This window comes from Vidua chalybeata, chromosome 2, assembly GCF_026979565.1.
Source record: "Vidua chalybeata isolate OUT-0048 chromosome 2, bVidCha1 merged haplotype, whole genome shotgun sequence".
Lineage (NCBI taxonomy): Eukaryota > Metazoa > Chordata > Aves > Passeriformes > Viduidae > Vidua > Vidua chalybeata.
The window spans coordinates 59,986,868-60,007,360 of NC_071531.1; the positions used below are offsets into that span (position 1 = coordinate 59,986,868).

Consider the following 20,493-nt stretch of genomic DNA (forward strand, 5'->3'; position numbering starts at 1 on the left):
GTCAGGACTTGTTCCCCAGTTCATAAGGTTTAAAGGTACTTCTTAGTTTTGGTTATAGAATCATATCATAGAATCATTTGGGTTGCAAGGGATCTTCAAGACCAGCTCGTTCCAGCCCACTGCCATTTGCAGAGACACCTCCCACTAGACCTGGTTGCTCCAAGCTCCACCCATTAGACCTGGTTGCTCCAAGCTCCATCCAATCCAGCCTAGAACACTTCCAGGAATGGGGCAGCCATGCTTCTGTGGGCAACCTGTACCAGGGCCTCAACACCCTCACAGGGAGGAATTTCTTTGAAATATCTGATCTAACCCTGCCCTCTCTCAGTGTCATTCCCCCTTGTCACAGAATCAAAGAATATTCTGAGTTGGAAAGGACCCACTAGGATTATTCTGTCATTCCAGGCCCTTGTCCAAAGCCTGTCTCCAGCTCTCTTGCAGCTCCTTTAGGCACTGGCCGGGGGTGGTCTAAGGTCTCCCTGGAGTCTTCTCTTGTCCAGGCTGAACATCCCTAGCTGTCCCCAGTCTGTCTCCAGAGCAGAGGTGCTCCAGCCCTCAGAGCCATTTTGTGGCCTCCTCTGGACTTGCTCCAGTAGCTCCATGTCCTCCTTATGTTGGAGATCGCAGAGCTGGAGGCAGCACTCAGGTAGGATCTCTCGCCCTGCAGGTTCCTCATTCTGTATTTTGGTTGCAAATACAGTCGTAGCCTGTCATGTAGAGGAACAAAGTAGGAAACTCTTGTAGCATTACTGGTGGAGAAATTCTAAGTATCCCAGACAATTGCAATATAATAATTGTCTTACCTGAATAAAAGAACCATGGCCAGAGCCTCTTGATTGTTATTGTCACTGATTCTTCACTTTTTTCCTAGACATGCCATAAAACTTATAAATTGACAGTATATAGGTATTAGGAGCTTTACCTTTCTTCCACCTCTTCTGTCCAGCAGCAACTTGGCTGTTGCTGAAATGCTCAAAAAGAAGTTTTCTTTGAGTCATGTTCTTACTCAAGTTGTAGGTTTTTTACTGTCATGGATACTTAGCTTGTGGCAAGGAAAAATGTTGGGTTTCAAGGGTTTAAAAAACCTTTGTGGGTGCCTTCTGAACACTGAAGGGTACTCTTTCTTTACTGTAGATGTCTGACAGTAACTTTTCTAGTGTTTACAGGTTTTCTTCTCAGTGTAAATACAAAAGTGTGCTGCCAATATAGCTGCTTTGTTCTTGGTCATGTTTGACTTTCACATGATGGTACCTCCAACTTCTGGACTTCAACAAGTTTATTATTTTTTTTGCAGCAGTAATTTTACTGGAAGATTTCAGCAGGATTCTGCTACTTTGATTAGAACCATGTCCAATGTATTTTCCTGTTTCCTTTCTGGCGCTGGACCACTGAAATGCTCTGTTCCTCTCTGTTTTACCATCTCTACAAATCATACACTGAACTTCAATTGTTTGGAGTTGCTTAAACTGGACCAATGTTTAAGTAAGATAGATGTATGCTTCAGGGATTTATTTTGAAGCTGTTAACCTGCATTTAAAGTATTCCTGATCCTTGAACAGCTTTCTGAGTCTGGTTTTGTCTGAGGCTTCATGTTTGTATGTAAAACCAGTATTTACCAAGGTTCAACATAATCAATTCTGGATGCTCTACTAGCTTTCCTAAAGCCAGGCTTCTTGTCCTCTGGTTTCCTCAATGCCTTCCTGACTTACAGATTGCCTTTCAACTGTTTTATGGGTGCTGCTTCCAACTGATAGAGCTCACCCTTTGTCTTGCAGAGATACCTTTTCAGAAAGTGTATTGAGGGAAGCAAGTGTAGCTTCTAGTTAATGGCTAGCTTTCTGATTTCTCTTTAAAGAAGTAAAAGCAGAACTAATCAATACAACTCTCCATAGCTCAAAAGTTGTCAGAGGCATGGGGAAAGAAATGTAAGTTATATTTTTTCAGGGATGCTGAATTGTAGCTTCATTTTCAAGCATCAAGAAGGAAAGAACCTCATCTTTGGAAAGCTGCATCTCTTTTTTCAGTCTGTGGTCTCCATCAATGTAGGTAGAGTCTTCCCTGCATATGTATATTCTTAAAGTTTTTTTTTAGCGGCTAGATCCTGGCCACTTTGCGCAGGCAAAACTTTTTTGTGTGTTTACAAGTACATGTGCCTATATCTAGTAAATGTGGCAGAGAAGAAGACACACTCCTCTTTCAGAGGGTAAACTTCCTAATAGCTAAGTCTGAAACCCTTACATTACATGTTCTGCAAATTTACTCAGGGTAGAAGTGTTTGCATAAAAGAAAAGACTGAAATAGGTTGCTGCTGCAAATTCTTCCACTCCTGAAAGCAGTTATTCTTGGTCAGTCTTGTTCTCTCAGAAATGTTGCACTTTGCTTTCTGAAGGCAGTGTTTGTTGAAACACCATCAACTGCATGCTGTAAAATCCTAGAATGGTTTGGGTTGGAAGAGACCTTAGAGCTCATCCATTTCTCCCCCCCGCCACAGGTAGGGATACCTTCCACTATATCCTCCACTTGGAAGTTTCTCCAGGCCCCATCCAACATGGCCTTGAACACTTCCAGGGATAGGGCATGGTGATGCTGGTACCTTGTGCATTTTCAGTTTTCCACCATCCTAGTTCTTTCAGACAGACATTAAGATGTTTTTTATTTGGTATTTTTTTAATGGCGAGATGTCTGGATTTCAGCATTTAGCATCCAGTGTCTTGAGTATGAAAATGAAGAGCTGAGAGTGCTGCTGGGATGATGCCTCTGTAGCAATGTTATGTGCTACACAGCATGTAGATCTCGGACTTAATTAGATGGAGCCATATTTTTGGTGGAAAGGAATGTCTGCTGTGTGGCCTATGGTTAACAGAGTTGTGTCAGGAGATGGTGACATTTACCTCTGAATTTCAACATCTTCTGTATGGAGACAGACTCTTCTTGGGGCAGGAAAGACTCTTTAGGCAGAGATTGCGGTACTCAGAATCCATCTCTATCTGTTGGAAAGCTGGCTGATTACAGGTACAAGATGGGGCTGCTTTATACACTAAAGTAAGTGCCTTTTTTCCCTGAAATCCATAATCTTCCTGACAGTGCTGCCAGTGGCTTGACCTGCCTAAAATTTACTTTATCATGTAAAGCAACACTTCTAAGTTTGCAACTTTTCTAGGAAATTGTGTTACTGTGCCTGATGTGGAAAAGCTCAATATCTGACATTTGCAGCATGAGGAATTGCTGTTTGTCTGTTACTGTTTTGATACCTTTTGAGCAGAATGGATACTCTGGTCTCTTAAAAGAACAACCTTACATCATTCTTACTTTGTAACTTCCAGAAACTTGTTCAGGTCACTTAAAACTAAGATTATGTTGATCTTTTAATGTGTTACGGCATGGATAAAGGATGGAGCTTTATCTCATGTTCATGTAATTCTCTTGCACACAACTGAATGTGCTCTCAGGTCTGAAGCTGAAGAATGGCAGTGCTGTCAGTAGCACTTTTCAGTGCTTCTGTGCATAAAATTCAGACAGTTATGGATTATAAAGTTCAAGAAAACACACTATGTGTCTAGAATATAGATAAACTGATGGGTCTTTTATACGTTTCTAGGTAAGTGGTGTTATTGCCACCTTAAATTGTTTCTACCTACCATAGATAAAACATGTGTAAAGACAGATTTAAAATACATTAAATGCAAGATCATTCATTCTACTAAAAGTACATGCTCTTACTCAAGATTTTTTTTTTTTTATTTTTAAAGTAATATTCCTTCTTTTCCTCAAGGATTACTCAGGTACCCTGAAGAACAGTCTTCTCCAGGTGGATCAGAACTGTGTTCGTAACTCTTACGATGTCTTCTCTTTGCTTAGGTAAGGTTTTTGATAATATTTTGTGTAGCTATTGTAACTTATGTAGAGTCTGTGTGGGAGGAATCTTTCCAAATATTTAAAAAAACCCAACATTCTGGTATGGAATGTGAAAGGAAATATCCAGGTTGTGCCAATATACTCATGTAGTGAGGAGCTGGGCTGTGGTGTATGTGTGTTCAGTGGTGGTCGCTGGGCTTCTGACATGGGCTTGAGTGCTCTGAACTAGGACTGACTGTGGAGCTGGACATGCCTTGTGAATGTCAAAATCATGGAGCTTCTTTGCTGGAAAGTTTCTGTGGAAAGCCTCTACTCTGTTCTCAACAGTAATAAATTTTTTTGAAATACATGAGAACACAGTCAAGACCCAGTTATTCCAACACAGATGTGGTCTAAGAAAGGTACAGTGTTTTTTTGCTTTTGGGTGGCTACTTAAATGTCTGTGGTGATAAAAAACATGAAGTGCTAGTATTAAGTTAAACAAGATGTCCTTTTCAGATCTGCTTTAATTATAATAGTTCAAAAATACTAGTTATGTAAAGGTATAATTGTGGTCCACCACTATCAATAAGTTGGTTTTGAGGAATCTCTATTTAAATGGTGTTTTACAAGACAGGTTAATAACTTTGGTTCTGCAGTAAAGGCAGTAGATGTGCTATGAAGGAAACCCTTGAACAGGAAGTGTTTAATATGCTTTCTATGTAAACATTTGACTTTTTAAATCAGTTGTACAAGTTAAATCTATTTGACAGTGTTGACAGTAGGTGTCAGTGTTGCCTATCTCAAGAGAGAGGAAAAGTCAGTTTAGATTGCCTATTCAGATGTCCTTATTTAAGCTCTCTTAAAATTTCACTGTTCTCTTTCTTGATTCTGTAAAGCATATTTAAACTGAAGGCTGTTTTCTTAGTGTTTGTTTTCTGTGCTTTTAGTGGGAAACAAACCAGGGGATATATTAGGAAGTTCTGATTACATTCTGGCACAGTCCACTAGAAGAGAACTTGTACTACCTAACATTACATCTTTGTTAGACAGAAAAAGGAAAATATGTGCAGTGTACCCTGATTACTTAATTCTTGAGGGTTTTTCACATTTTGTGTACACATCTATGTAGTATGAGGCACGTTCCAGAAAAAAAACTCACTACGGTCATGAACTTGACTAGCTGGACCCCTGTCTAGCTCTTTGTAATTGATCTGTAAACCTTCTGAACATGCCTGTTTTTCCTCAAGCTGGCAAGAAAATAAGATGTCAGGTGTGATAAAGTTCACGTTGTTGAGTGACCAGTGCTGTTTTGAACCCTGACTACTGGAGCTTCTCTCTGTTTTGGGGATGTGAGAGTCCAGGCTCAAGTCTCTCACAGTGCCTAGGCATGCTGCTGGGTTTAATTTCTATGGAGCTTTGTCTCTGACCTGGGGCATTCTCCTTTTTTATTTTGTCCCGAAAGGAACAGTGTTTTCCAAGCCTCAGAACCAGGCCTCCAGCTGATTGTATTTTAGTGGATTCTGCATACCATATCAAGGGGTTTACATTGCATTGTTTAGTTCCAGCAGAAGTTAACAGCTGTAATTTGTGACTCTACCTAGCTGTCATTTTTGTCTGATTTCATGGTAGTTAGGAAAGCTCATCAGGAACTAAGGCAGAATCCTCTCTGTAGTTTAGAATCCTTTCTATTCCCTTTCATGTTAACTCTGCTTTTTTACAGGTGTGTTTTCTATACTGCTGCTTAGCTTTGATATCAAGTTGAGAAGCCTGGTGATGGTATTTGTTTTAAAGTAATGTCTAGTCACTTTTTGTCGGGTGTCCTTTTTCTCCTACCAAGCAGTTTGGTTTGCCACCTCCTCCTGGAATCCATGCTTGAATAACCAGCCCATGAACTCTTCCCAAAGATAATTTGTATTATGAGTGTGTTCCTCTTTGAACAGAAGAGAGAGATGGGCATAATTTGAGTTACGATTCATTAGACATGATGTACTTTGGGAGGTGTCTTGGTTTGAAAAGACAGGTGTCTGCTAAGGAAGGCAGGAGCTTCCCTTGAAATAGAAAATGCAAACCCCCTCCCTCCAAATTATTATAATTTTGAAATTAAGAGGTTCTCAGGTAAAGATACGGGAGTAGGAATAACAGTTATTTAGTAGGAAAAAAATTAAAAGAAAAATATAAAAATAAAAATGCAGTAATACAAAACAACACTGACAGAGTCAGAATACAACCTGACACCCTGTTGGTCAGAGTGTTAGTAGCAGTGTGATTAAATGGTGGCTGCAGTCCTGGAGTGACAGATGTGGTTCTGTTGAAGCATTGATGCTGAAGAAGGGTGCACTTTTCCTCTGAAGGTCCAGTGGTGGTGTAGATGGGCCTGGTCTTCCTCTGGGAATCCAGTGGAGAAGACAGCTGCTTCTCTGGGAATCCAGTGCAAAAAGGCTGCCTGTGGTGTTCCAAGTCTCAGATTAGATGTAGGTAGGAATGCTTGGCTCCTCCCCCTGGACAGAGCATCTCACAATGGGATGATGCAATTTTTATCAGCCATGCAGTGAGACTCAATGGCTCATTAACAGACTATATTTCCCAGAGGGAGGATTGGTAGTGGAAGAGATAAAGAAAACTGCCCCACCTGGTTTTAACAGGTGGCCCAATTAACAGAAGAAACTGCCCCTAACAGATGGCAATAGAATACACACCCCCAGCCACATTTTGCAATTGCAACCTAAGACAGGAGGAAATGAGTTGTTGTCTTCCTTCTTCTGTCCATTGGCTGTAAAGAGAATACTGAGGTGTCCACACCATAAAGATTTCCATCTGGTCACATAAATCCCATGTTTTGAAGAGTTTCTCATAATAAGATATTTGTAACAAAAATTCACAAGCTCCACATGTGGTTTCCTAATGTTTTCACAATAAATGTGGATGTGAAGATAAGCTTGTACTGGCTTTATTTAAACTTTTATAAAAGGAGGCAAATCCTGGTGACAGTGGGATCTGAGTCCCAGTTGTGGTGGTACTGTGCTACAAGATGTGGCAAAGCCACTGATAGCCGAAACGGAGAGAACTGGTCCTAGCTCATGCCCGACTCTAGGCTGCACAGTGAGAACTTCTGTGGTTAATCTGTGTTTCAAAACTGCTTTTGGGGGAAGAAGCGAGGTAGTTTTTTTTCCTCAGAAGTGAATAACTAAAATTTATGAAGCTTGTGAATAGACCTTAATGAAAAGTGTATGCTTGGCCCAAATTATCTTGATTAATAAAATTAATTGGGAATGACAGAGTGTGTGAACAATAGAAATTTTTTTGTGCGTTGTATTAAAATAGTGCTTGTGTTCAGATGCTGAGTTACGTGGATTTATAAGTTAATTAAACAGGAAGAAAAAGTTAAATCTTCAGCCAACTCCTCTTTACAAAGAACATTTCAGCACCTCTGCAGCTTATGACCCTTCTTGTTCTGAGACCAGGGACGAGATCCTCAGGCAAACATGGTGCTGCTTGTAAGTTGTTTGTGCCATATGGAAGTGAAAAATTTTCTTCCAGCCATTTGCTTTAAAAGGGCTAGCTAACAAATTTTCACCGTATCAACGGGAAAGCTCAAATTTTGAGGTTTTTGTCCCTTGTCATATTTCCTGAAAAGAGATAATTTAAAGACTTTCTAAACAGTATATTGCTGGTAGTAATAGATTATATAGTAACACCTTTCACATAGCACTCAGGATGGGCCAAATTCATCTGACATCAGGTTCTGGACATGTCTCAATAATCAAGTTCTGAGCACGTTTGCAGCACTAATGGGAATAGGTTTATATTTAGTATTCTCTCGGTTTTCTAGCCTTTCTTTTCCTAGAGGTTTGAAAAATAGACATTTAGTATTAAGTGGTGTTGGGAAGATGAGATATCACTAAAGAAAGGGCTTAAAATGTTATGTAATAAAATTTGACTTCCATTTCTAAATACAAAAATTAATATAGTGTATTGTGCAACAGGTTTTTGTGTTGTTTTGACACTTACAGAGCAATTGGCTTGTGCCTCTAAGTATGTGAATGCCTGAAATCCTCCTATATTCTTCCTGGAGACAAAAAGTACTCTTAAGAACTAGTAAAAATCTGCTTCTTTGAAGTTTTGCTTCCAGTAGTTTTTGTTACTCCATTCAGAACTGCAGTCTCTATGGCTTAAACTGTTTTTCATGAGATGGCATGGTGTGTTTCTGGTGTTTAGTCAGCCAGTTAGTGCAGATTGAAGACATTTTGCTTGTGGTTTTGCTTTAAAAAAGTATTCTTTTACAACAAAACCAACAACAGAATTTGTCATTGGCATAATTTGAGTGCTGGGCTGGATAAAAAGACTAGTTCCAGGCAGCTGCTTAATATTATTAGTGTCTAATCTGGCAGAATTTGATTTGAATAATACTTCTGGGTATTAATCTCTGATGGGACAGGGGTATGCTTCAAGTGACAGAGTTTGCTTCAGGGTTTGCCATCTGTAATATAACTGTTCATTTAAAGAAGAGTGCATGTCTCACTGAAGAGGTATTATTTAAGAATATAAGTGTTGGTAATGTTTGTCTGTGATCTGAAACTGAGATATTCATAAAATCGCCTTCTAGTGACCATGGCTAAAACATGTTGACATTATATAAAATCAGCTTTTGTTTAGCTCTGCTTATTTTAGGGAAGATGTTTTTAAGAAGCTGTACTGCCTTTTGAACTTCCCTGAAGTTCCTCTATTTCCATCTTCATCTCCATGAAAGAAGTGAACCCAACAGAGCTAGGAAGTAGATGGGACTACATGGAAAAGAGTTGCTTTTTGCTACCCTATTCCTTGTGGCATGCTAGTAGCTGCATAGAGATAAGCACAGGCAGAAAAGATCTAGTTAAATTTTAAAGATGCACTGATAATTAAGTCTCCTGTTTCTAGCTTTTCTCTTTGCTGTCCTTTACTCAGAGAAGGGTCCCAACTCAGCTGTGACCAAAACCTCTCTAAACGTTGCAGTTACGGATGTTCACGTGGTAGAACAGTCACCATCTTTTTGCAGAATGTGAATGGGTCAGGAAAGGTGATCACTAATAAATAACCTGATACTCTTGCAGTGCCTTGCTCTAGCTTTTTCTGAGAGTATCTTGGCAATCACATTGCAGACTTTTGGACTTCAGTGTTGCTGCTGCTGCTGCCATCATCTTCTCCTAGTTCATGCAGAAATACACCATCTTAAGTGTGAAAAAGGTTGTAGGATTCTTCTTACCTGCTCTTAAATCACCAAGTTCCTCTGCTAAAACATCCCTTTGCTAATGATAAGTGTAGGGGATTTTGTGATGGCCAGGTTTGATGTTTCTAAACAGGAAAGATTTGCACCTGGAAGACTTGGCACTTTGTACCTAATAGGCAGCCAAGACCAGGCAGGCATCCCCCCCCAGGCTTTGGACAGGCAAATCCAGGTGGCTTAAGGCCAAGATGAATAAATAGGAGCTGGAATTAGATCTCAAGAGTGCCTCTGTATGCTTAATTAAGCAGTACTGAAATGGATGAACAGTTTGACAAGTGTAATCCTTCTTGGTCTGAAAACTTTGTGGGTTGGAATTGTGCTGTGGTGGTTTCCTGAAAAGCAGTGATGGAGATGAAAACTCGGATCTGATTTTTTTTCTATTTTCAGAGGTTCGTTAAGGATTTTTATTGGTGGCATCAGACTTTTGGACAAGTCTCTTCCCAGGCATTTTACCTTATGATGCTGAGCTTTATGGGAACTGAGGCTATTCAATCATTAGAACACTAAACTTACAAGCCTGCCTTTTGCCAAAATCTGTAGCAGAGAGTAGCATGGGTCATAGCAAGTTGAAACAGTCCATGAAACATAAGAGCAGTACATGTTTGTTAACTGCTGGCTTAGTAGTCTGCTGCTGCTCTGATCTTCAATTTTCCTTATATGCCATATGCAATAGACTACCCCTGCATTGTCACATTTTTAGTGTTGATATATTGCTAGCTCTTGGTCAAATTTTGTTTCAAAGCACTTTTGAGAGGAATTACACACAGCTCTGCAGGTCTTAAAAGCTAGCTTTATTCTGCCTCTTTATTTGTGACAGTGTGTAAAAGATGGTATTAATGAAGCAATACTGAGAAGTCAGAACCCAGTCTGCGGCACCAGTCCTCCTCGTTTTCTGGCTCAATGAAATGGATGAAAACCAGCATGTTGTAGAATTGTACAATAGTTTGGGTTCAGATGGACCTTTAAAGATCATCCAGTTCCACCTGCCTGCCATGGCAGACCAGGTTGCTCCAAGTTCCATCCAGCTTGGTCTTAAACACTTTCAGGGATGAGGCACCTACTACCACCTTGAACGACCTGTGCCAGCGTTTCACCATCATCATTGTAGAAAATGTCTTCCTTCCTTAATCTAAATAGCAAATTGTCACCTAAGGAGAATCTAATTTACTGACGGATACCTGAAAGTTTTTAAGAAGGAGAATTTTGTGATCAGGACTGTTTATTTTTTTACACCTTTGTCCAGGATACGGCCATGAGAATGGTGCTGTGAGTTGCTTTCTCTCTCAGCGTGGGCAAATTTTGGTGAATGCAATCATGTCTCTCAAATCCTCAGAACTATCCAACCACACCAGGGAAAGTCAAAGCAAAATTTTGACTGAGAACAAATAAAATAGATTAAAGACCTTGTTGTGGGGAAAATGCTCTAATAAATTTGCTCATTAAAGCAGGGCAGGACAGGAAGTACATGGATGTCTAAGAAACTGAAGAACACTCCTGAGAGCATTATGACCATCTCTGTTAGGTGGGAGTTTTCACTACTATAGCTACAGAATTCTGCTTCTCTTGGAAGAAACTCAGATTTGAATTTGGGGTTGGCTTCCAGGAGGAAAGTGCAGCAGTATGCAGCTTTGAAACATGAGTCACCTGAATATTGGCTAGTGTTTACCTCCTTCCTCTATTGCATAAGCCTGTGCTCTACCTTCACAAGCACTTTATCAGTTGTGTAGCCTTGAGTGGAAGAACACAAAATCAAGTGGAGAGCACCTGGTCTCTTTTGGGTGGAGCCTGGAACACATTCAGTCTGAATTTGTGAATCTTCCTTTTCAGTTGTGTAGTGAATCCCAGTCTTAGGCTTGCTCACTGTCTCAGAGTGAGAATTGAAACTTCTATGAAGATTTGTTAGGAAATGGCTGTTGATTTCTCCTGGTGTTACTGTCCACCTGGCAGGAGTCATCTTGACATGTTTATGCACTTCAGAAATTTGATTTGCATCTAATTTACCTTTTTTACTAAATACAGTGTCTTGTATATAATTCTTTGTGCCCTGGCAACAATGTTTCTGTAATTACAAACTGAGAAAGAACAAAAAGAAGCTTCCTTTGTAATTTGCCACATTTGTTCTTTGAATTAAAAAAAGAAATAACCCATAAATCCATCAATTTAACTGGAGTTAAATCTGTGGATTGGAATAAGAGAACTAGAGACACCTCACGTTTTGTTGCTTCATTTCTCAACAAAACTGAGTTTCACTTTAAGGGTCTCCTCTTCCATTCATGCTCTTTGAGTATTGAAGGTGTTCTATATCCTAGCTAACTTCCTTAAATATTCCTCAAATTGGAAGCTGGAATCTGCCCATTTCATAGATGTGTTTTTTCCTTTTCTTCTCTGTTTCCAAATAGCTCAAAGCATTCACTGTTGCAGTCTACAAATCTACATGGATTTGATTATTTTAAAGCTTAATTTGAGTCTTAAATGTGTATGGCTTAAATGTAGACTCTCCAATGTAAACATAAGGCTTACATGTAAGTGATTTACATTTGTAGGACTCAGAACTGTTTGAAAGAATGATGGAAAATTATCTGTACTGCATCAGCACTGTCTTCTGTGAGTGTGAGAAATGATACTCACTTTCAAAAAATTTAAAACCTTATGAAAAATACAACAGAAGACTGAATAGAGAAAATATTACCATGCCGGGAGCAGAGGATCTTTCCCACCATGTGCTCATCCACACAATGGAGGTTTTGTCTTTTTACCCTTTAGCCCCTCACAAAGTTCTGTCCATTGACTTCTTTGCTGTCCAGTGGTGTTTACATCCTTAAATCTTGATTGGAGGTCAGGTGCTGCCATAGTAACCAGCTGACCCTCCCAAATGTCTGGAACCCAGGCCACCCCCTGATAATGACAGAAGGGGAGGTAAAACATAACTCTTAAGTCTGTGAAACTTCTTTTAATATGCATACATGATATTTGCCTTTTAATCACAAGAGTCAACCATCACATTACTCATCTATCACATTAGTTGCTCATAGCATTGGCTCTTGTAGAAGTTTGATGTCACAAATTAATAAGTCAGACTTGTATTTTATTGTTTTCTTACTCCCTACTGTCTTTTTTTGCCCTACATCTGCTTTTGATGAATTGTAGGTATCGGTATCTTAAGAAATGGGAAAGGGAGTATATGATTATAAATTAGGAGTCTTTTCTTATGGAAAAGCAGATGAAGCAAATGATGGTTTAAGAGGTTATGAAAAAAATCTTACAGCTGGCTGGCACTCTCCAGAATCTAAATTTGTGGACTGATATAGAGTAGTGTGCGTTCTAGTTTCTGAATTTAATAGGAAAGTCTTTAATTTGTTTTTGGTTTTGTTTTTTTTTTTGTTTGTTTTTGTTTTGTTTTGTTTGTTTTTTTTTTTTCTGTTTTTTTGGGGGTTTTTTTGGGTTTTTTTTTTTGTTGTTGTTGTTGTGATTTGGTTTTTTTTTTTTTTTGTTTAATAATAGATTTGGGTACTTTACTTCCAGGACCCTACATGTCACTTTTTGCCAGAAGTGTTCCATTCTCTTTTCTAAATCCCATGTAGTAATTCTCAGTTTAAATTTAGTCTTGCTGTGAACTAAGGTTGTTCTGGCAAATATGACCAGAGGCATTTATTTCTCTTACGAGAAGGAGCTGTAGTATGCGACTATAATTAATTGATGTATTTATGGCTTAAAGTTCTGTACATGAAAAATCCAGCTGTGTCTGATAGAAAAGAAATATTGGGAGTGGATGATAGAACTGCAAAATCATGTATCAATTGTCTGATAAAGCTGAGACTTGTTTCAATCATGTAAATACAAGCATATGTTGTATTAATGTTAGGGGTTAAGATTTTTCCTTTTGTTTCTTTCTGTCATCGTATTTCGTCCCATCTGTTGCTAAGAGACAATAATGACCAGTACTTAAAAGAGACAAAATATGTAGCCGAGGGGGAGGAGTGCAGCTGGCTGCACTATTGTAGCTGAGGTGCATTCTCTTGGGAAGGGCAGAGATGACAGATTTTCACGGGGGGGGGGGGGTGAGGGGCTAGGCTGGGCTCCTGTTGTTCTCTTGCTCTCAGGATTAGAGGAGGGACAACCAGTCTGCAGTTGCTGCCCGGAGGATTTGCTGCCACTGCAGAGCCTTTGTTTTCTCACTGGGTCTTCTACTGTGGGTGAGCCTTTGCTCATTAGAGCAGCCATTTAACTGGGACCTTATTAACACCTGATCTGACTGGAAAGGACCTGCATCATCTGTTTGGGTGCGTCGGGGGAAAACCTCCGAGCCCTCCTCACTCCTGGAGGGCGTGTCCCCCTGGCAGCATGCTGCAGCCTGGCCCCACTTTCTGCCGCTGCCTCAGGCTTTTTTGCTACACTCAGCATCCCAAGTCCACCCGACCGCTGCGGCTCCTGCTAAGGCTGTGGAGTTTTCTGTTACATATTGTTTGCCACCCCGGGGTGAAGTGAGGAGGGGTATGTGGGGGAGGGGGGGAGGTGTGCCTGCCTCTGCCATCCGAGCTGCTGCTCCGAGGTTTCTGCTGTGGCCTACTTTTGCCATCCAGCCCACCCGCCATTACCATGGGAGGTAGATGCAACAGATCTTGCACCACAGCGCCCTCTGCAGGCGTGGGGGGAATAATCGCACCTGCCCTACCTGGCTGGGAGCCACCAGTGCCCCTGGCGGCTATGAGCGTAACTACAGCAAAGGGGAAAGTGCTTGACAGCCAAGAGAAGGCTGTTTTTACTGGGTTTCTAGTTTTGTTTGTTGTTATTACCATTGTTGTTGTTTGTTTGTTCTGTTGTACTTATGCATACTAGTAAAGCCCTTTTATTCCTTTTCCCATATCTTTGCCTGAAAGCCCCTTAATTTCCAGGTTATAATAATTTGGAAGGAAGGAGGTAATTTTTCTATTTCAGGGGAAGTTCCGCCTTCTTTGACAGATCCCTGTCTTTCAAACCAAGACACTTAATAGGCACAACTCTCACTACACTCCAGCTTTCAGCTTTTTAAGAGATTGCAGCCAGAAATGAACTTACTACACAAATTACTAAGTCACTGGACTAATGCATGACCAAGAAAAAGTAGGATACTGCAGTATATTGAAAAGGAAAGTGCTCCAGCTGAACATTCAAACTTACTGCAGGCTTAAAGAAAGAGAATGTGTTGTTACAGCACATTCCAAAGTTGTAAAGTCAAGTTATGTTGGACCACTTCACTGTTCAGTCCTGGGAAGTAAGGAAAACTGATTGATATTCCAAACAAGGTGAAATGAACAGGGCTAATATCTTTATTAATGTTCAACTCTTTATTAAAAAGATCAGCGGGCAGGGGGCCCAACATGGAGCTCACTCCCGCTGTTGTAGCTTTCCCAGGTAGCCGAAAGGGAAGGAGGCATGCAGAGTCTCACTGAAGTCCAGAGCAGCAGCTGTCCCCTCTCCTTTCCTTGTGGAACACTGGTAGCCGAAGGGTGATGAGGCGTGCAGAGTCTGTTGCTGAAGTCCAGAACAGCTGTCCCCTTCTCCTTTCCTTGTGGCAACACCAGGAAATTCCATCTCTTCGTCTTTGCTTCCCACAGCCTACTCTAGTCTAGTCTTTTGTAGGTGATGGTGGCGGGCAAAAGTTGATCAGGGGATGTGTTTCCCTCTTCCTCAGCTAGGGCATTTGTCTAGCCCCCTCTACTGAGTTTAGTTCTTTACTTATGGGTGTCTTTATCCCCTAAAAATTCTCCCATGGTCCCAAGGGTTTTTATTTGCATATTAGTCCCAGAATGTCAGCGTGGGTGGGGGAAGCAGGTCATCTCCAGGTAGTTTAGAGAAAACAAACAGAACAATTAGCTAATTAACATTTCAAATAAGTACTTAGCTAGAGCCAGCAGCTGTTCCAGTGTTGCCATGGGAACTATGAAGGCCCTGCCGATGTTCCCAGGAACTTTGTTCATTACACAAGGCAAGAACATTATGTCAAAGAAATCCTGTAGTGATGAAGTCCAAAACTTGCTAACCACTTTTTCCCCCTGTCCCAGTACCCAAATTGGATTGATTGGTGGAACACTGTATGCTAGAATAGTTTCAAATCTTACAACCAAGGTAAAAGGTGGGTTTTGGGCTTTTTTTGAGGGGGAGGAAAGGGGGGCTGTAATTGTTGGGGAAAGCAATTAGATGTAAGACTTGAAAAGCCTTGAGAAAATAACCCAAATAGCCTGTATTTCAGGAACGTGGATCTAGAAAGTATAGAGGAGAGACATTGAAATTTTATGTGCTGGTGCTTTGTAGACCAAGTAGGGATGCAGCTTGTGTTAGTCTTAGCTTATAATATATGGATTGCACTTTTAATGTATCCAACTGTTTTCTAAACTGTCAAAGGAAGGGAGAGTGTTTTGTGTCTTCTTAATCTCCCCCATCTCAGAAAACTGGTGCTATAGGAACGGAAGTAGAACAGCAGCCTTGTGGATCTCCACCTTCAATCAGTCAGGATGCTCAAGAATTTAAATATCTGCTTTGTTTTCAGGTTCTTTCCCAGGCAGCAGCATGGAACTGGCCTGATGTTGGACAATTTCAGAGCAGCTCTCAGGGCCCCAAGCAACAGCAGTAAATCTGTCAGTCATCATGTTCCAGTTGCTCTGCTTGTGGCTGACAATGGCTGTGAGCTGTTGCAGACACTGAGTGGCAACACTGTTGGCTAAGCTATCCCTTTAAAAAGGCTGGAGTTTCTGCTATAACTGGCTTGGCTTTCCCAGTTGCTGGAGGAAATTTGGTAGCAGGCCAGTAGCCTCTTCAAGTCCTCAATTAGCTTTTAAAGTGCTATGGAAGTGCTAATTTTAATAAAGTACTTTAAAAAATGAAGTCTTGGGCAATGTAGGAAGAATCCCATGTTAGCTGATTGCATGTAGGTGATATAATCAGTTGGCTTACTGTTGACAGTTACTAAACCAAGTAAGATTGTGCTCAAAACACAGCTTGTGCTGACTAAGCTGTAGCATTGGACCTGCATTTAGCCTAGAAATGGAAACAAGATGTGGTCAGTTAGGGTTGAACTTTCTGTTTATTCTGTATACATTTTAATCCAGATTTATGGCCTCAGCTTGCTGATCTCCATTGTGTAATCATAATTGCTTCCACCAAGGTCTGCTTCTGCTGAAGTTATACACAAAATTTCCATGGTTGGCACTCTTAATAGCTCGGTTTGTATTCCCCTTGTTGGATGACCAAAGATTTCCACGTGGGGGCTTTTTTTGGCTGAGAAAAAAAAAATCTGTTGATGGCTGCTGCTGTTGCGACTTGAAGTCCCTAAAATTTTAATCCTGTAAGATTTAACTTTGCATGTGGTCATGTTAACATTTTAAAGTTCTTAGAACAACAGTGGATGTACTGGAATTGAGTCAACCAATATCAGTAATTTTTCTGTCTTGCAAAGTATATGGTCCTATTTGGCATCAAGGCAGCAAAGTTTAACTGTGCAAGGAATGAGTGGATGATGCTTGGCTTAAAAAAAAAATTATTAAAACCAGATTTTATTGCTGAATTATTTTGTATTGCAGTTTTTATATGTTAGAAATTTATATTTAGATAACGATTCACCCAATTGAACAAGTATTTGACTATATGTATTGTTTTGAGAAGTCAGTCTCTGTAGATGTTTGTTCCTTATCCTTTGAGTATGCATAGGAGAACTTAGTTACTGTTACACAAGTTACACAACTTGTGGGTTGTTAATGAGTATTGGTCAAATCACTGTGAGGAACTCACACAGCAAATGACCTTTCTAATAATTTCTCCATTATATAAATACTCTTTCAATGAGTAGAACACTTTCCAGGAGGTTTTGCTGCCTAAATGGAGTGTTGTGAAAACTTGTAAGACTGTCTTGTGATCACCTAATGGACTAAATCAAGAATGTTCTTCCAGTGTTCAACCACATAAAGAAGAAGGGGAAATGTCATTCAGTTATTACTCTTTACCAAAAAGAGTAAGGCTTGGGTAAGGCTTTCTTATATGTAGAAGGAAAACATTCCCGACTTTTGGAAAAAGACAAGTTGGAAAGTGTGGAAGTGGATGACATGACAGCAGAGTTCCGAGTGATATTCAGGATGGTCAGCAAACCTTGGCTTTGACCTGTGTAACCACATGTTCTGTAGTCAGCAGCCTCAGGATGCATTCACAAAGGTGGGAGGTGTAAGAAGTAGTTCCCAGTAGGATCAGGGTTTCCAGGAGGTCTCAGTTCTTCATTAGGTGTGTTTAGACCAAGCCCTTGGGTGATGCAGGACTGTTGGTCTTAGCAGTCTTAGCCCCCTCCCACTCCCTCAGCAGCCAGCAGAGCAGTGTTTCTTCATATGGGATGGCCCCTGACCAGCTCTGCAGCTGTTGGTGCTATGGGCAGTTTGAGAAACTCAAGAGAAACCAAAGAAATTACTTACATTTTTGCTTGAAATTATGCTATTACCGGTGTTTAGGAGAAACAACAGTGTGAAGGAACTAAAGGCATCGGTGACTTAAGTGTATTCATTTAGAACTGTGACATGTAAAAGTTCTAAATCACAAGACCTTGTTTATTAATATTACTAGCACTGTTTGTTTCCATGTACAACTCCTCTTTTTCTACTAAATACAATAATTTCTACTCTGTGTTAATTTTAGGAAGATGTTAATGTTTCTCTTGGACCTGTTTTTGCCATCTTTTTCCTCTGCTTTTTTTTTTTCCAGTAAATATGGCAAATAATTGGTTTTCTCTCTTCACCCTGAAGCTAGGGCTAACAATCAGTAATGCATCATCATAATCTTCTAATGTTTTCAAATGTGATTCAATTAAGAAGCCTATGTTTTAGCTAGAGAAGCACCCACAGCATAGTGGGAGATAGTGAAGAATGTTTCATGTTCTTGGCTGGGTAGCTGTGTGTTAGCTAAAGGATACTTGCACTTTTTCTAAAGCTGGCCTTTGTTAACAATGGTTGTGTGTATCTATTTTCATGTTAATGGTGATTTAACTTAAGTGAGGTACCTGTAATTACCTGCTCTCTCACCTGCAACCTGGTCAGTATCTGTTGAATTGAAAAATTGAAGAGGAGATTTTGATACTTGATTGAATTTAAAGACTTGGTAGTTTTCTTCATAAACTATGCAAGTTATCACAAAATGGTTTGGAGTTGTGGGACCTTAACGCTCATGCAGTTCCAACCCCCTGCCATGGGCAGGGGCACCTTGTACTAGACTAGGCTGCTCCAAGCCCTGTCCAACCTGACTTTGAATGCTTCCAAGGATGGGTCAGCCACCGCTTCTCTGGGCAACCTGTGCCAGGGCCTCACTACTCTCACAGGAAGCGATTCCTGCCCAATGTCCCATCTAACCCTGCCCTCCTTATGCTTCCTCATTTGCTATTTTGAAATGGAAGCTGACAGCCTGAATATGCATTCCTGTTGCTGGTTTTGAGGCGTTTGCACATGTAGGAAACCTTTATCACAGCTATAACTTTTCTCCTTGCAGGCTCCACAGAGCTCAGTGTGCAATTAAACAGACTCAGGTAACTGTTCAGAAAATAGGAAGGGAGATTGAAGAAAAGCTGAGATGTACATCTACAAGGAGTGAACTGGTATGTTTGATTTATTAAAACCTTATTTTATGGGCTTGCTGAAGCATCTGACTGATGTCTTGACTGTAAGCTTTTTTTTAACACTTGAACTTGGAATCTTTCTAATACCATCAGTTTGAGTTGTGTGAGTTACTCGGATTGATAAATCTGTTATCCTATTTTTACCTTTATTTTGTACAATCATGCTATCAAAACCTAAACATTGCACAGTGCACTATAGAGGTCTTCAGGAAAACCAAACTGCTAATGATTTATATGAAACTTGTCAGGAACCTGTGGTGGATTTAGAGTGAGGTGAGTCTATTGGCTGTATCTTCTTGCACCCTGACTCCCTTTAGATGAACAGAATTCATGCAAATGCTGTCACTCAAGTGATGTATTCATTTTAAACAGAAATTGTACTAGATCTTACAATGGCTTTTGAAATTTGGTTTTGCTTGCTCTCCTCCCCTCCCCAGAGAAGTCTGTTGACATTAGTTTCTGCTTGCTGCCCAGGAAAGCTGATTTTGGTTCAAAGATGAGTTGACAGAAGAGGAGTGGTTTGTGGTGACTTCATTATGTTGGTACGCAGTGGTATGTGTCTGGTGCCTTGTAAAGGACACATTTGCAGTGTGAAGTTATTTATTGCTATAAAGCAGATTCTGAGTTGAGAGTACTCAGCTAAGCTCCAAAAGTGTCAAACTGGTTCAAGGATTTGACAAAATTCTAGAGTCAGTCAGGGAGTTTGTTTATCCACTGTAATTACAGGGGTTACATTGTAGGTGAAGAGGTGAAGAAGTCGCCTTCCATAAGGGGCAGTATAAAATCTCTTGTGAGTCATTCCAACCCAGAGCTTCTTTGCCTTCTGGTATCTTGCATTTTAACCATTACCTTTTCGCTTATGGATATGCTTGTCCCTCCTTGCAAAGGCTTTTAATTTTTAAATATCTGAGGGCAAAACTATATCATACAATACTAGTGTGTTTTTGGTTGGAAGGGACCTTAAAGCTCATCAAGTTCCAAACCCCTGCCATAGGCTGGCATATACCTTCCATTAGACTAGGCTGTTCCAAGCCCTGTCCAACCTGGCCTTGAACACTTCCAGGCATGGGGCAGCCACAGTTTCTGTGGGCAACCTGTGCCAGGGCCTCCTCACCCTCACAGCCAAGAGTTTCATTCCCAACATCTAACACTACTCTCTGGCAGTGGGAAGCCATTTCCCCTTGTCCTGTCATTTCAGACCCTTGTCAAACTCCCTCTCTGGCTCTCTTGGACAACTGGGGCTCTAAGGTCTCCCTGGAGCCTTTTCTTGTCTCTAGGCTGAACACTCAGCTTTTTCTTTGTATCCTCTTATTGTCATTGTCCTGAAGCTGGGAATTGAATCTAATAGGGCAGCTTGAATATCTCCAGCTTTTTTCCAGCTCCTGCCTTCACTTTGTATGGACTTCTTACTGCTCACCTTCCCTCTTGCTGGTGAGCCCTTTGCCAGGGAATGAATGCTTATCCTTCTGCTAGTGCTGTGCTGTCAGTTTTTATGTCCTGGTGAAGCACCATTCTTAATTTTTGGTCTGGGCTCAAGAGAGATGCATCCCACAGGAGGAGTAAGCACTGTGATACACAGTGTCACAAGTTACATTGCTTTCCTTCCAGAGCAGCAAAATTATTAGTGTTTGGGAATCTGTTTCCTGTGGTAATCTATGAACTCCATTCTTAGGCTGGTGCTAGTCTTGTCCTGTTTTTTCATTCTCTCCTACCACCTTTTTATGGAACTGCTTCTGTGCAGAGAAGCTTTTTTTTTTTTTTTTTTTTTTTTTTA

At 40.5% G+C, this 20,493-nt stretch overlaps 1 protein-coding gene across 4 annotated transcripts in view; it reads left to right on the forward strand.

The window, feature by feature from the left end:
• UVRAG (UV radiation resistance associated) overlaps window positions 1–20,493 on the forward strand; it is a 102,065-nt gene that overhangs the window by 14,919 nt on the left and 66,653 nt on the right. For all 4 annotated transcript variants that reach the window (XM_053934476.1, XM_053934478.1, XM_053934477.1 and 1 more), the window contains 2 exons: window positions 3,773–3,858; window positions 18,593–18,698. In XM_053934476.1, coding sequence (XP_053790451.1) covers window positions 3,773–3,858; window positions 18,593–18,698 — 192 coding nt within the window. The remainder of the gene's footprint in view (window positions 1–3,772; window positions 3,859–18,592; window positions 18,699–20,493) is intronic.